We start from the raw sequence: 13952 nt of genomic DNA, 5'->3' as shown, positions 1-13952 counted from the left end.
AATATCAAGCTTGGTATTGATTACTTTTTCGTGATAAACATGTAATTCTGAGTTAACTGAAAGAATGCCAAACCAAATAAAAGAATAAGAAGAAAAAAAGACTCGTTGAAGCAGGTCCAATCAGGTTTATTGTAAAAACATGACACCAGAGTAAAAGTAACAACACTCTTAAAAAACTAAACTGATATTGCTTGGAGTATCCAGGTATTGCACAGACTGGAGAAAGAAACAAATCAGCAGCTACAGACCCACAGAAGAAGGACGAGCAAAAAGACTGAGGTCAGGCACTTAGACAGAGGAGAGGTGGACAGTATGGGAAAAAATAAAGTACATTAAAAGAGAGAACAACACTGGAAACAAACACTTCGGAAGACAGTCGGCCAAATTTCACATTATAATTTAAAAGCCTCTAAAACAACAATCTATTCGTCACTATTATTTCATGGTAACACACAGACTAGTGCAGGAGTATCTTTTACAGTATGTAGGTTTGTCATCCGACCCTTTGTGCGTGCTGGCGTTCACTTTGTTGACCTCTTTAATCTCAATCTCTGTGTAACTGTATTCGCCGAAAACTAATCACATACCTGACGTTAATCGAGGCCAGTGCAAACCGTCAAAGTGACGTGGCCTATCGTAGAAATTACAGCAATACTCCGATCAATAAGTATCAATATGTACAGCGTATAGCGACTATACATTCTTTCCCATTTACTTACATGTAACAGTTAGAGGTTTTGGAGAAAATGCCAGGGCTCGCTGAAAGTAGTACAGAGCCCTGTTGTGAAACACTCTATACATCTGTTGATGAGAAACAGTACTTATGGGATATAACGCCTCCAAAGGGCGTTAAGATAGATATAAAGTCCTACACACAAATTGCAAATCTCTTTGACAACACCTGATATATTTAGTTTTGTGCCTAGTTGGTTAATGCAAGAATGAGGTGTTGATGAGAATGTCTGTGCAGTTAAGTATGAGCATTGGTGTTCTCTCCTTTTCCTGCTCAAGAATGTACATATTGTTGGTAATATTGCTCTCCAAAGCGGCTGCCAACTGTTTTCTTACAAGAGCCCGTAGAGTAACTGTAAAATTCACCCGAGAAGACTTTACGGAGAGGAGGAAAGAGGAGGAGGAGAAGAGAGGCGTCCCGTCTCCTACGGCTGACAGGGAAGCAGGAGTATGTTAGTGATCTGAAGGTGTCGGGGTGGAGTGATGCTGGTCGTCCGAACTGGAATTATGGGACTAACAGTTGATAAAACCGGCGTGTTCAAAGTGGCCGTTTAAATGACAAATGGCGCCCAGTCACTTGGTTTCCGTCCGTACTGGAAGAGGCAAAGAGGAAAAAATCAGGAAGGTATAAATCAATCAACCAGATGCCATATGAAGCTACATTAGGCACTGGAGATAAAACAAGTGAAATATTAATGCTGCCTTTGGTGTTAATAATTGTTTGAGTCATTAATGAAGCAAAAGTAGTGAAACAAACAACTCTAAAATGAGTTCTTCTGATGGAAGAATTAGCTGTCTTTGTATTTAACTAAAGTACACCTGTCCTGGTTAGTTTAAACAACACTATGACTATGTTTCGTTTTACACTTCACGGACCGACGTTGCAACACATGCTCTTACCTGAATATCAGTAAGCTCTTTGTGGAACCTCTTCGCCAGGTCGGGACCATTCTGCATGGTGGGGATCTGATAGGTCTGCGAGGAAAAGAAGCAAATATATCGTCCTATTGAGACAATATTTCCTAAAGCCGATCAATTGTTCTGATCAGACATTCACACGTTTCCTTGAAAATGGTCACGTAAAGAATGGATTTATTCCAACCCGGGGGAAACGATCAGATCAAGTGTTCACGCGGCTATGTGGAGCTAATGTTTTCCTGCTGAATGGATTATTAAAGGTTTACACCACCCCTCTCAGTCTGATTCCTTCTGACCAGGCCAGTCTGTTCTGACTGGTATTTAGATGAATACTGCACTTGGAATCAGTCTGATATGCTAAATATCTCAAACTTACTTCATAATAATCAGAATAAAAGGAAGCGGTGCCTCAATCACACAGAGCTGCTGCTTTACCAGCTCCTGAGCTGGTGTCACTGGAACAATGTCATCATTCTTTAAAGCCGTACCTTTCCTTTGTAGAGGAGGCTGCCGACAGGACAGACCACGCAGGCTGTCCCCGCTCCGAACACCTCCAGGACTCTTCCAGCATCCAGAGCTGAGAGCAGCTCCTTCATGCCCACGGTGCGCTCCGTCACTTTAAACTCACCCTGGCAGAGGCACGGGAAGCAATGAAATTCAAGATGAGGGTGTCGTTAGACGGCTTCAATAAAAGAGACTGCTACCAAATGTCCATGAGCTGTTCAACCACAGTGACTGTGTAGAATAATCCGGTCTGAAATAAAATGATCGAGCTGGCGGTGTCACAATTCCCTAAGGCTGCAAGAGCACATTTGAATGACATGTCATTGTTGATGCACAAGTAAAAATGCTGCTAAACTTGTTTGTTTGAAACCAGATTGATTTGTGGTTCTCATTAGAGATTTTCTGGAGCTTCTACTCTAAATTACAACTAAATTTTAAAAATTTGGGAGTACCCTTCTGCTTGACTATTAACTCACACACAGCTGATTGTACACCAACATCAGTTGGTGTTGTCAGTTGCGGTGTGTTTTGTGTTCGTCTGTGCTGGTCTTACCCAAGATTTGGCCAAGTCCAGCAGAGACTGTCTGGTGACTCCTGGCAGGATGATCCCATCCAGCGGAGGTGTCAGCAGCTCTTTCTCTGCAGGCGAACACATCAACACGGGAAACGGTTTGAATGAAAGAAACCTTGAGGGAATCCACACAGGGGAAAGTCAAAGAGCCAGACCTCCTTTCTCGTTGGTCCAGTAGATGAAGAGGTTCATGGTGCCGACCTCGGTGATCTCCTCCTTCTCTCCGTACAGCCACAGGACCTGCTGACAGCCTCGCTTCACCGCCTCGTGCTGCACCGCTATTGTAGGACCGTAGTTACTGGAGAGAGGGGCAAGAGATGGGTCAAATAAACAGATTTCATTAGCTGTGTTAGCATTTTTGTTTTTATCAAATAAATCTTATCTGCAGAATCTAATACATTTTGAAGACGCTTAGGTTTGGATATAAGGACTGTTTTAAGCACAGTTATAGCCTTAATGGTCATAAAGTGACATTATGGATTATGGATTGATCATTCTAATTTTTAAAGAGATACAGACTTCCTGGAACAGATGCAATAGACCAAACTGCCTTCTTCAAGAACATCTTGTGAAATATGCAGCTCAAACAGGAAGTATGGAAACCGTATATCCTTGTTATTTCAAGAAACAATGAAACAATACATTTCACTGACTCTAATGATGAGCCACCCTTGGCTGGGAATATCTGTCTGCTTTTCCTGTTTGTCACAATGTTCAGGTGGCAGTGACATTTGTTCATTTTCTGATTTCACACACAATGTAGTGCTTTGTTCCTTTCCATGAGGTCTAGTATTCCAGATGATATATATATATATATATATATATATACTTTTGAGGCAGTTAAATACATTAAACTGAGCTTATCGAAGGTACATTCATGTGTGTGATAGCATATACATCAACAAATGAAACAAAAATGACTGTACAGAAATGCCAAAGATAGTTTGCCTTGAGTTCGTTTTTTAAAGTAAATGTCACAGAACATATCTGAGGAAACAACTCTACATCAGGCTTCTAAAATATCAACATCTAATGTAAATAATTAAAAAAAAATAATTCATGTTTAGGAAAATGAACTCTGTGCAAGTTTGTGTAAGCCTTTAACACACGCAACACTATAACATAACCCTAATGAACTACAGAGCTGAGTTACTCTCAGTTCCCCTGGACAGAGTCCCATGACTGCTGTCACGCTTGATATATCCTCGCCTTTTGATTGGAGCAGAATGGGCTTTGTGAATGAAGAGGGTGTTTGGTGGAGTTATGTAATCACAGTGAAGCTGAGTAGCTGCTACTTTGGGACCATGGAGTCATGTGGAGGCAGGGCTGTGATTACAGGCTGTGTGGAATGACAGCAGATTACTGGAGCACCAACAGAATCTGCAGTGCAATAAAACCGGCCCATATTTTGTCGCCTCCTGTTTATTTGAGTGTTTTCCGCACTTCAGTGATGTTCTTCCTTTTATTCATTTGAATCCGACTAGTTCATTCAATCATTCATTAATTAATTTGGTCAACAGAATAACAACTCAGTGTCTGACATGTCAAACATGTGCATCAATGATCATGAACATATAAACCACTATTTTGCACTACATATCCCATAATCCAGTGACACTGAGTAGCCGTCTTTCTATGCTTCAGAAGCAAAGTGGGAAAAAACAAATAGTTGTACTCTGTCCAGATCCCCTGCTGAATGAAAACACAGCTGTGGTGCCGAATGCTTCAGCAACTACACCCAACTGTGGCAGTGTTACAAAGCACATATATTACTTTTATGTTATAATTGCAATGCTAGCCTAGTTTATGATGCATATGCCAAAGCAATCGTCTGCTCTCCGCACCATCACTTGCCAGTTAAATCCATTTCCCGCTGCGAAGGCTAATCAGGTTGTTGTCAGGGGCAACATCCTCCAACTGTGACATCATCTACTACATAAGCTAGTATCTGTGTGACTGCCTCATCCCATCTTCCTTCTATGCAAAACAACTCTAACAACTCAAAATTTCTACTTGTTTCAAGTTTCTGAACGCCACACACCAAGTCTCAAGTGGGTCAAGTGAAGAAAACTTACCCTCCCATCTTGTAGGCCCCCACACCTCCTGACCATGCTCTGACAAATGAAGGGTCTGCCAGCAAAGAAACTGGACTGAAGGACCCTGTCGTAAAGTATGGTCCTACTGGGCCAATGATGACAAAGATCATAGCTTTTCCTGCCCGAGACACACCAAGAGACGGCTGGATGAGGGGAGAAGACAAAGCTCAGTTGAGTACTAATGGTATGTGTGCATTCAAACCACATCTCACACAGGCTGATTTATTTAGAACCTGGGGTTGTCCAGTTATGCTAAAACTCACCTCAGTTCCAATGAACGTGGGTCTGATGTAGAGGCTGGCTTCCTGGGAGTAGGGGACCCACTCCTGGTCCACCTCCACCAACTTCCTAATGCACTCCAGCATTTCAGATTTATCAAACAACTGCATGGGAGAAAAGGCATTTACAGCCATCACTAATCTGCCTCCAGCATCCTGTTTACACTTGGAATTATCCCCAGGTCACCTGATCACCTTAATGTGGCTTTGACTGAAACTGTTGTGCAATCATTTTTTTTTTTTTTTTTTTTTTTTTACAACATCGAAGGTTTCTAATGAAATACAAAAGATAAGCACAGTCATTTTTAACTACTGTACACCCATTCAGTAAATGTTTGCTACCTCTGGGCAGGGTGCAGTTCAGTACAGTGGCACGTCCTCATTCATTTCACTGACTGTGAAATGTTTTATCAGACTGACACAAAGCCCTTTCTTCTGTGATCGTAAACGGATTCAGGAGATGTGTCAATGGCTCTTTGTGTAATTTAGCAGCTTAGGTGAAATATTCACTAGTGTTTTTGTAAAGCTGAAATGGACACAATGCCAAGCAGTTAGATACGACAGCATATTGCAATTTTATGTGCAAATTCTACGAACAATACTATAGTGCTTTAATTTGGGTTGGTTAAAAGATACAGGAAGAGAGATATACAAGAAGAAGCCCCATCTGAACACTTGTTTAACACCTCATGTGAGGGTGAGCTTGGATGTCACTGCTCTGAGCAGTCAATTAGCACCATGCTACAAGGTTACCACCTAAAGGTGTTTGATCTATCAGGTAAACTTGACCAGCTCAACAAAACTGTCCAGACCCACAGCAGAGATGAGACCAAACTGGTTCAGAGTTTTGATGAGTTTGAAATATCTCTGAGCTGGAGTGGATGTGTTGCTTCGTGCTCCGGTGAAAGAATAAGAAATATGATCAAGGGTATATATCTAGAAATGATGTAGTGAAAGCTGAGCTCCTGTTGGTCTTGATGCTTTTTTCAGAGGCGTTTCCACTTTGATCAGAATAATAGGCTTTCTAAAGAACTGGATTACCAAGTACACCGAAGAAGATTCAGAGGATATAGGGTGGCACAAACTTACAGGAAGACAGCTTCTTTCTGCGCTGCGATGCATCCTCTCCATGTTCAGCATTGGCCGAAACAGACGGATGCGGTTGTCAGCCCCACGGAAGGCCTTCATGCCCTCAAACAGCTGGAGAAAAGGTAGATACACATGAGCTCATTCCTCCTCACACCTTCGTCTGTGACTGTAATTGTTTAACAGTCAAATGTTGCAATGTTTCACTGCCACCTCGGGCCTCCTCAGAAATGACAACAGTGCTGTTTTATGTATGTATGTGTGTGTGTGTGTATGTGTGTGTGTGTGTGTGTGTGTGTGTGTGATCTCCACACCAACATCAGTCTGACCAGCATTATACTCAGATTATAACTTCGGCTCTAAATGTCTCCATACGCACAGTATCATAATACCACCATGAACAGATAAGTAATTAACACGTAACAATCGTGTACCCACATTAAATACTTTAAATTAATTTTTAGATAGCGAACAGCTACAAGGACAAAATATTTTAAAAAGATCTCATTACTAATGAAAACATAATTTACAGTCTTTTTCAGACTACCATGTAGAAGCTTTTTTCTGAGTTAATGAAGCTAAACTCCAGTGCTGTAGGAGAACCCCTGTTGATTATAGGTGCAACTGAGAACATTCACCCAGCCAAATCTTAATACAGGCTCTGAACAGGCTCCTAGTAGTTGTAGGATAGTTTTTAGTAGATAGTGCAGGGACACGTTTCCACAACCCTTTCCACCTTAAGAAGTGTATAATTATAAAGTGAAGCACTGCAGACATGAGAAATACTAGGTGTGGTTTGTGTCCTGCGTGTCGTCTCCTCTCTCACCTCTACGGAGTAGTGAAGGGCAGAGGAGGCAGGGTGCAGCGACAGGTTCTGGAAAGGTTTGATCTGAGGAGCCTCCCAGCCTTCCTTCTCCGACCAGTTGATGGTCAACATGTGGTCGGAGAACTGTTTGCCAAACACCAAGGTGGAGGGCTCGGGCTTCGGCTTGCATGCTGTGTTGCGTTCAATGCAGAGATCTGCCGCCTGGGGTGGAGACGGATAAACGAGCCAGAGACAGGCGGAAGAAAAAGAAGTGGACGGAACAAGAGCAGAGCGGACGTCGAATACAGGTGATTGCTTTTAAATCTTTGTTATTGACAGAGCATGCTTTAAAAGGACAATTAGTGGAGTGTTACAAATAATTGAGATGCTGGCTTATATAGTCAATTAGACACAATTAATTAGGTTCAATTACACTGAATTAAAAAATTACAACAGACAGACAGTGAGCGGAAGAGAAGAAGAAACAAAGTTAAACAGGAGGCAACTTGTCTGAGGCAGATCCCACAGGTGAACAGTGTTACTACTTTCTTTCCAAAATACTTTCAGGATAAGTAGAGTCTATAAAACAAGCTGACATGTAATGACTTACGTGGAGAGTAATAAAAGGTTAACTTTTTCCTCTTTACCTTAAAGGAGCTGGTGAATCGTAGTGAACCAAAGGAAAAAGGGAGGGCCTGAACCAGTCGTCCATGGAGTGCCTGCAGATGAAACATGACAAAGCTCTTAACAAGACACTGACAACTGTCTCCATACAATACTAGAAGTCAGCTGCTGCAATATAATTTGAGATCAACCTTCCTTCCACACGTCACTGGTTTGTCCTGTCTTGGGAATATCCAGGAACACCATGTGTGGCATTGTGTTCGTGGGGGTGTGTAACTCACCACCAATCACTTTGTCTGCAGTTCATACTTTGCAGAGAATAACACATGCCGGTAGGCTGCTGACAGAGGCCGCACTGGAAATAGAATCCAGCACATAAACCACCAGTCAAAAGGTTGGACACACTTTCTAATTCAATTCAATGAGAAGGTGTGTCCAAACTTTTGACTGTCGGCGTGCACATGCCGCAGAATGAGGAATGCAAGGTGAGAGAACAGTTTGCAAGGATGTCGTGAGGTTGACAAAGTCTGCAGAAACATACGGAACATGCCAATGTTACTGTATGTGCAAACAAGACTGCATCGTGGCGTTAATAATATGGTCATCCAAAGCAGGCAGGTTTGGCTGGAGTGTGTGAAGCAGTTCCAACAAAAAGTTGCGCAGTCACACTACTGCTATGTGCTAGATTTGCTGAATGGATGGCGCAAGTTTCGCCATTATTTCAACCAAAGGATTGTGCGTGGTTCAGGTATTTCAGCTCTGTGACATTCATCTGTACATCCGATGAATGAAATGCTGTCTTGTTTTTCTTTATTTGGACCAACAGTCTGGAGTTCGCATCTGCGGCTTAATCCTCGCGCCGAACTCCATTTGTAAAATGGACAAGTTAAAGAACAATTGTTTACTGTGTAGAATCGCTAATATACCGGTGTCGTGCAATTTTCCACTAACGCATACGAATATAATTACCCCCAAAACGCACATATTAAATGACACATGTTAAACTGTGTGTTTACCGCAATCTTAAAACGCCGTCAGGGTGTATTTCAGGAAAAAAAGTCATCACATTTCAAAAACCATTATCATTTTATTTAACTTAAAGTCAGCCGAAATTGTCAGCGGACCTTTAAAGTGAAGTGAATGCATTTGGTTGTGTTATACGAGGTGTCTATTTAATCAGTAAGCAAAAGAAATTTAGTTTCCATATTTCTGAATTAGCTTTGGTTGAATGTCCTTTCCGTGCAGCATTGTTTTGCCACCCTCTGTGCAGGCGGGACAGCCTCCAGTAGCACGAACGAGTCCATTTTAACGACCTCTTATCTTCTTTTGCTTATTACCGGCGGACTTATCTCTGCTTTTGTGAATCATTTACCCAGACAATCAATGTAAACAAATAATAAAGAGCACCCGGTTATCAGTCAGTGAACTCACCGTGCGGAGCGTTGCCATCGCTGCTACGTGGAGATAAACCAGGTTAGTTGTTCGTGTGGAAACAAACCCTCAAAGTGAACTTGAGTTCCGCTTTGAAATGCGAGATGCTGCTCAGTTGAAGACTGAAACTAGAGACCTCCAGGAAAATAAAATGACCTCCAGAATATTCAACATAAACTCATAACCTTGCAAGTTTAAGCCTGTGTACTGACAAATGTTCAAATTATTTCTAAAAAAAAAAAAAAGCGAATACTAATTTTTCTTTTATATTTTTCGTGTTAATAATTTAAAATCCTGTACTCGTTTATATAAAGACACGAGGATTATAACTGATTGACGAAAAGCACAAAATCTATTTATTAAATCTGCCTTCAAGTTACAGTACAGTAGCCGGATTTATTAACCAGTATTCTCATTCAAGGAAGTCATTGGAGGCGTGACTCTATGCGCACACCTGATTGGCGAAGAGGTTGGCGAGAGGTTACTTTAGGGCAAAAAGGTGGCTGCTGATTGGTGGATCCGTGGGGAGTGGTACAGGTTGTATTACAGAGTTAATATATATATACACACACACACACACACACACACACATAGCTATAACTTAGCTTTAAAAGTAAATTTGCAAATTCGAGTGAATGAAATGCTTATATTTATTATTTTACAAAAACTAATTTTAAAAAAGTGTATTTTATTGTATTGTATTAAGTTTTATTTTTATATTTTTAGACATGTAACCAGCACAGTTGTGCATAATCTCCATTAAAAACGTGTATCTGTTAAATCAGCTGATCCACAGCCATGAGCACTGGCTGGGTTGGACAGTCAGGACGGGATCTGGCTCTTGAAGCTGTAGTTGAGTTCAGCTCCTCCACTGAGCAGGAGGTCAATTCCAGTGCAGAAAGTGGCCTCTGCAGCGAGATATAAGGCGGCCAGTCCACACTCTGCTTCGGTCCCCATTCGGCCCAGCAGCTGTTTCAGAAGGAAATGTGCAAACATTAGCTGTGCCAAAGACTGTCCATACATGTTCATACATGTTTTAACCGTCATGCAGCTGTTACAAAAACTTCAATATTAAAATAATTCCTCCTCCTCCTATGCTCCTATACTGTAATAAACAAAAGAAACAAAATCTCTGAGACATATTCAGCTGTGTTCTCCTAATGTAGTGCAGGCAGAGAGTCTCCGGCCTTTGTCTAGATTCTCTTCTTTATTGCATTTCTTTCAGCTTCAAATGGCTTTTCTCGCCGAGATGAAAGGAAGCTGTAATTTGAATTGCAAAAAACAGCCTCTTCTAGAAGAAAAGAGGTGCTAACATTTACAACACAACAGACTGTGGTATGTGCCAGCTATGTGGCTCATTAAAAAGTTGTGAGTGAAACTATAGCTGCTACTAGTGCTTGAGCTTCGCATGCTGAGCAGACAGCAAATACTGAGACGAAAACAAGATTCACGTTTCACCAGAGTTCTCTGATTTTTCATACTCTTTAGGATCAAACTCTCCACAAGGATGTCTCAACGTTGTTGTCACTTTCCAAGACCCCGTAAAGATCCCTTCTATACTTGCCTGAGCATTCTCTCCTATTTTAATAGTTGCTGCAGCATCTGGTGTCTGTCCTGCTAGTTCTTCCCACATTGGTGTCATCACATTACTTGGAGAGATGCTGGAGCACACGTCACACACAATTATATGACAAAGCAAAGAGGGCATTACTAGATGGCTGTAGTTAGAATCTTCATATCAGTTAGAAATACTGCTAAAAATAACAGAGGAACTGTTGCAAATAGTGTTATATGTTTCAAATATTAGTGGTTAATATATTTTTCCTGTCTGCAGACATTAAAGGTGGCTTTTCCAAAATAATATTGATTTTTACTATTCTAAAATCAATATTATGATCTAGACATTTCTACAAATATGTTTAAAATAGTCTCTTAATGTGATGAGAACACATTATTTTATTATGTTTCTGTAATTTTAAATACTTTTTTTTTCTTTACTGCACCTTAACACCCTGGACAGGTCAGGGTAAGACATTTCAAAATTAAATTTTGTTTGTATGATATACTTAACATTCAGAGCAAGAAACTCCACTACATTGATTAATCATTAATCATGACCCTTCATATTTAACCTGGGACTCTTTACAGGGGCCTTACCCATAGTTTGAAACCACTGGACTAAAACATGGCTCATTTCACATATTTGTACAGAGATGCTGTGGTTGCTTCAATTTGACTTGGCCAAATGTGCCCTGAGTCAAACTGACTTAGGAATACCATTACTTTTCCTGAGAAATGTACACATCAGGAGGGCTAACTGTAAGTAAGTGAGGAAATAAAACTAACTCTGTCGCCTTAAACATGTTAAATATTATATTACTTAAATCGTTACATATATCAATAATACTGCCGACCCTTAAATGCCCCTGACTGCATCCTCACTGCACGTTTAAAGAACCTGGGGTGAGAGTGAAGTCAGAGGTGAAACCACAAACCATTTTGCCTCACCAGTTCACTCTCACATTGTAACGACTCTCATCCACGGCCATCGCCTTTGTCATGGAAATGATCGCCCCCTTGTGGAGAAAACATCGCGTTACAGGAGTTTGTTGTCCGGCTGGGATGTGTATGTAGGATGTGTAGAAGCACGATCAGTTCACCTTGGTGGCGACATAGGGTGCAGCATCTTTCTGGCCGATGGTGCCCACAAGACTGGAAACATTGATGATGTTTCCCTGACGCTGTCGTAGATATGGTAACGCATACTGCAGAGAGAGGGAGACCTCCGGTGAATGCAAAGATCCTATGTATGAGTCTGGAGGAGTGTGAGGGAATATGAAAGCACTGAAATATTTTACTGTCGTTCTGAGTTCTTTAAAAATGTTAAGACATTTTAAATGCCACCGGTTAAATGGGGTTGTTGATACGATAGAAACATGTACTTTTCAAACAAAGACTTGAAAAGCACAAAACTAAACGTCACTAAATGTCTGTGATGTGACTCTACGTAAAATTACTTTAAGAACTCTAGACCTTTCAGAGTACATCAATTTGCAGTACATAAAAACGATGCAGCTTGTACAAGGGACTGTTGTATTAGAATCAGTTTGTTTTCACTGATGGATACTTCACTAACATTTAATTTCCTACTGTCACTGTGTAATATGATAATAATTAAATGTCACAGTTAGTTGTTTCTAAAACTCAAGTCCTTATCTTTCTTTGTTTCCATAGAAGTCAGCCTTTATCGAAAGTTATCATAAGATTAATTGCACACACAAGAATGGAAATTTACTTTCGAAGCCAAGAAGTAGCTGACGAGGTTGAGATTCAGCAGGTCTCTGAACTCCTCCGCCGTGGTGTCGTCTGTAGGTTTGTGAGGAGGGTCTGGGGAGGAAGATTTCAAGAGCAAATTGAGCAACACAAGCCTCCTCTTGACCTGATGGTCATCATCCGCGGGGCGCAGTGGAATGGATGCGAGACTCACGGCAGCCTGCGTTGTTGACCAGACAGTCGATGTGTCCGTACAGCTCCACTGTGGCTGTGATCAGTTTCTGTGAGAAGAAACCAGTTACCGAAGCACTCCAACCAGCAGAGCTAACACAGAGCAGGCAACCACAATTTAACTCAAACACAGATAGATTATTTTGTTGATAGCCCTGCAGCATCGCTCAGTGGAACCCTGCGCCCAGATGTCCCTCTGACAAAGAAGGTCATGGTTCGCAGTAGGTGATATGAGCTATGTGTGTTGTGATCTTGACTAGATTCTGTCTATTTCATGAGAATACTGGCAGTGTGTGTAGCCAGCAGCATCACAGTTTCACTTCACCTTGATGTCCTCCTCCTTAGAGACGTCACACGCCACAAATCTGCATGAGCCCGGCGCTGCTGCGTTTAGCTCCGCCTCCAGGGCTTCACCTGCTCCGTCTACGGATACATGCGCGGCCAAACATGACGAAATACGTGTCCGGCCAGGTTAAAAACACAGAGGAATTACAGAGACAGCCCGTGCTCACCTGCTTTTGCGCAAAACACCACTTTAGCACCGTTTTCCACTAAAAAAGAAAAAAAGGAGAAGTTTTAGTGCGCCACTTCCTGATCCAAGCACAGACAGTGGTGCTCGTGATGATCCACACTTTTCCACCTTACCGAACACTTTGACAACCCCCCTGCCGATCCCTTTGGATCCTCCGGTGACAATAGCAACTTTGTTGAGGTAGCGGAGGGACATCTTTCGGCGCTTTTGATGATAATGATGATGAATATTGTCGTAAACACCGCAAAGCTGAGAAGCTTCTCACGATGCAGCAAAGCCGGAAGTTTTTTTGTGTGTTTAGATTTTTTACTTTGCTTGCTGCTCGGTCTACACAGCGTCTTTTACTTTGTCAAATAACCGATAGTGGTTTGTTGGTGGAGTGCAAAGTTCTGCGAAATCATGGGATTTCCTGTGCTGCATTAAGAGTTCGTGGGATCATTGGACACCGCTGAATTTATTCATAAAGTCGCTATGATCGGTGGAATTGGAAAGGGGAGGGCGGGGGTTAGAAGGAATGTTTTAAATATATTTTCCATACCTGTTAGCTAGTTGGTATAAACTGTTCACATTTTCTCAAGGATCAATCCATGATTTGATTTGTTGTTGAGAATCTTCCCACTGTCATGGCTCCTAGAATTAGCGGAGAATTCTAGTGATTATGGTCTCCAAAAATAAAAGACAGACACACTGCATACATTATTCAAACAGTGTCCAAACTGCAGCTTCCGTGGAGTGTTTGAAGGCAACATTTGGACGTGGGAATTGTAGTTTTGCTGCGCAAAGACACATTCACACAGATATGTTTGAGTGCAGACTTAGGTGGTCTGAAATAGCCACACACATCCAGTGTCATATTCAATATAAAATAAGC

General features: G+C 41.6%; 1 protein-coding gene across 1 annotated transcript; it reads right to left on the bottom strand.

Moving 5' to 3' along the window:
- Positions 1-110: 110 nt before the first annotated feature.
- Positions 111-13496, bottom strand: LOC124998265 (branched-chain-amino-acid aminotransferase, cytosolic-like). The gene is made up of 18 exons (XM_047572536.1): positions 13195-13496; positions 13062-13100; positions 12875-12972; positions 12533-12599; positions 12341-12432; positions 11706-11810; positions 11554-11621; positions 10610-10706; positions 7638-7709; positions 7012-7212; positions 6189-6299; positions 5085-5204; positions 4801-4964; positions 2881-3023; positions 2708-2793; positions 2139-2279; positions 1633-1707; positions 111-1325 (listed from the first exon to the last, which is right to left on the bottom strand). Exons 1-18 carry the CDS (start codon positions 13274-13276, stop codon positions 1284-1286), a joined length of 1803 nt encoding a protein of 600 aa, XP_047428492.1. The 5' UTR covers positions 13277-13496; the 3' UTR covers positions 111-1283.
- Between the last annotated feature and the right edge of the window lie 456 nt (positions 13497-13952).

Source organism: Mugil cephalus, chromosome 20 (assembly GCF_022458985.1).
Source record: "Mugil cephalus isolate CIBA_MC_2020 chromosome 20, CIBA_Mcephalus_1.1, whole genome shotgun sequence".
Lineage (NCBI taxonomy): Eukaryota > Metazoa > Chordata > Actinopteri > Mugiliformes > Mugilidae > Mugil > Mugil cephalus.
Note: the sequence above shows the minus strand (reverse complement) of the source record. Positions and strands in the feature narration are given on the sequence as shown.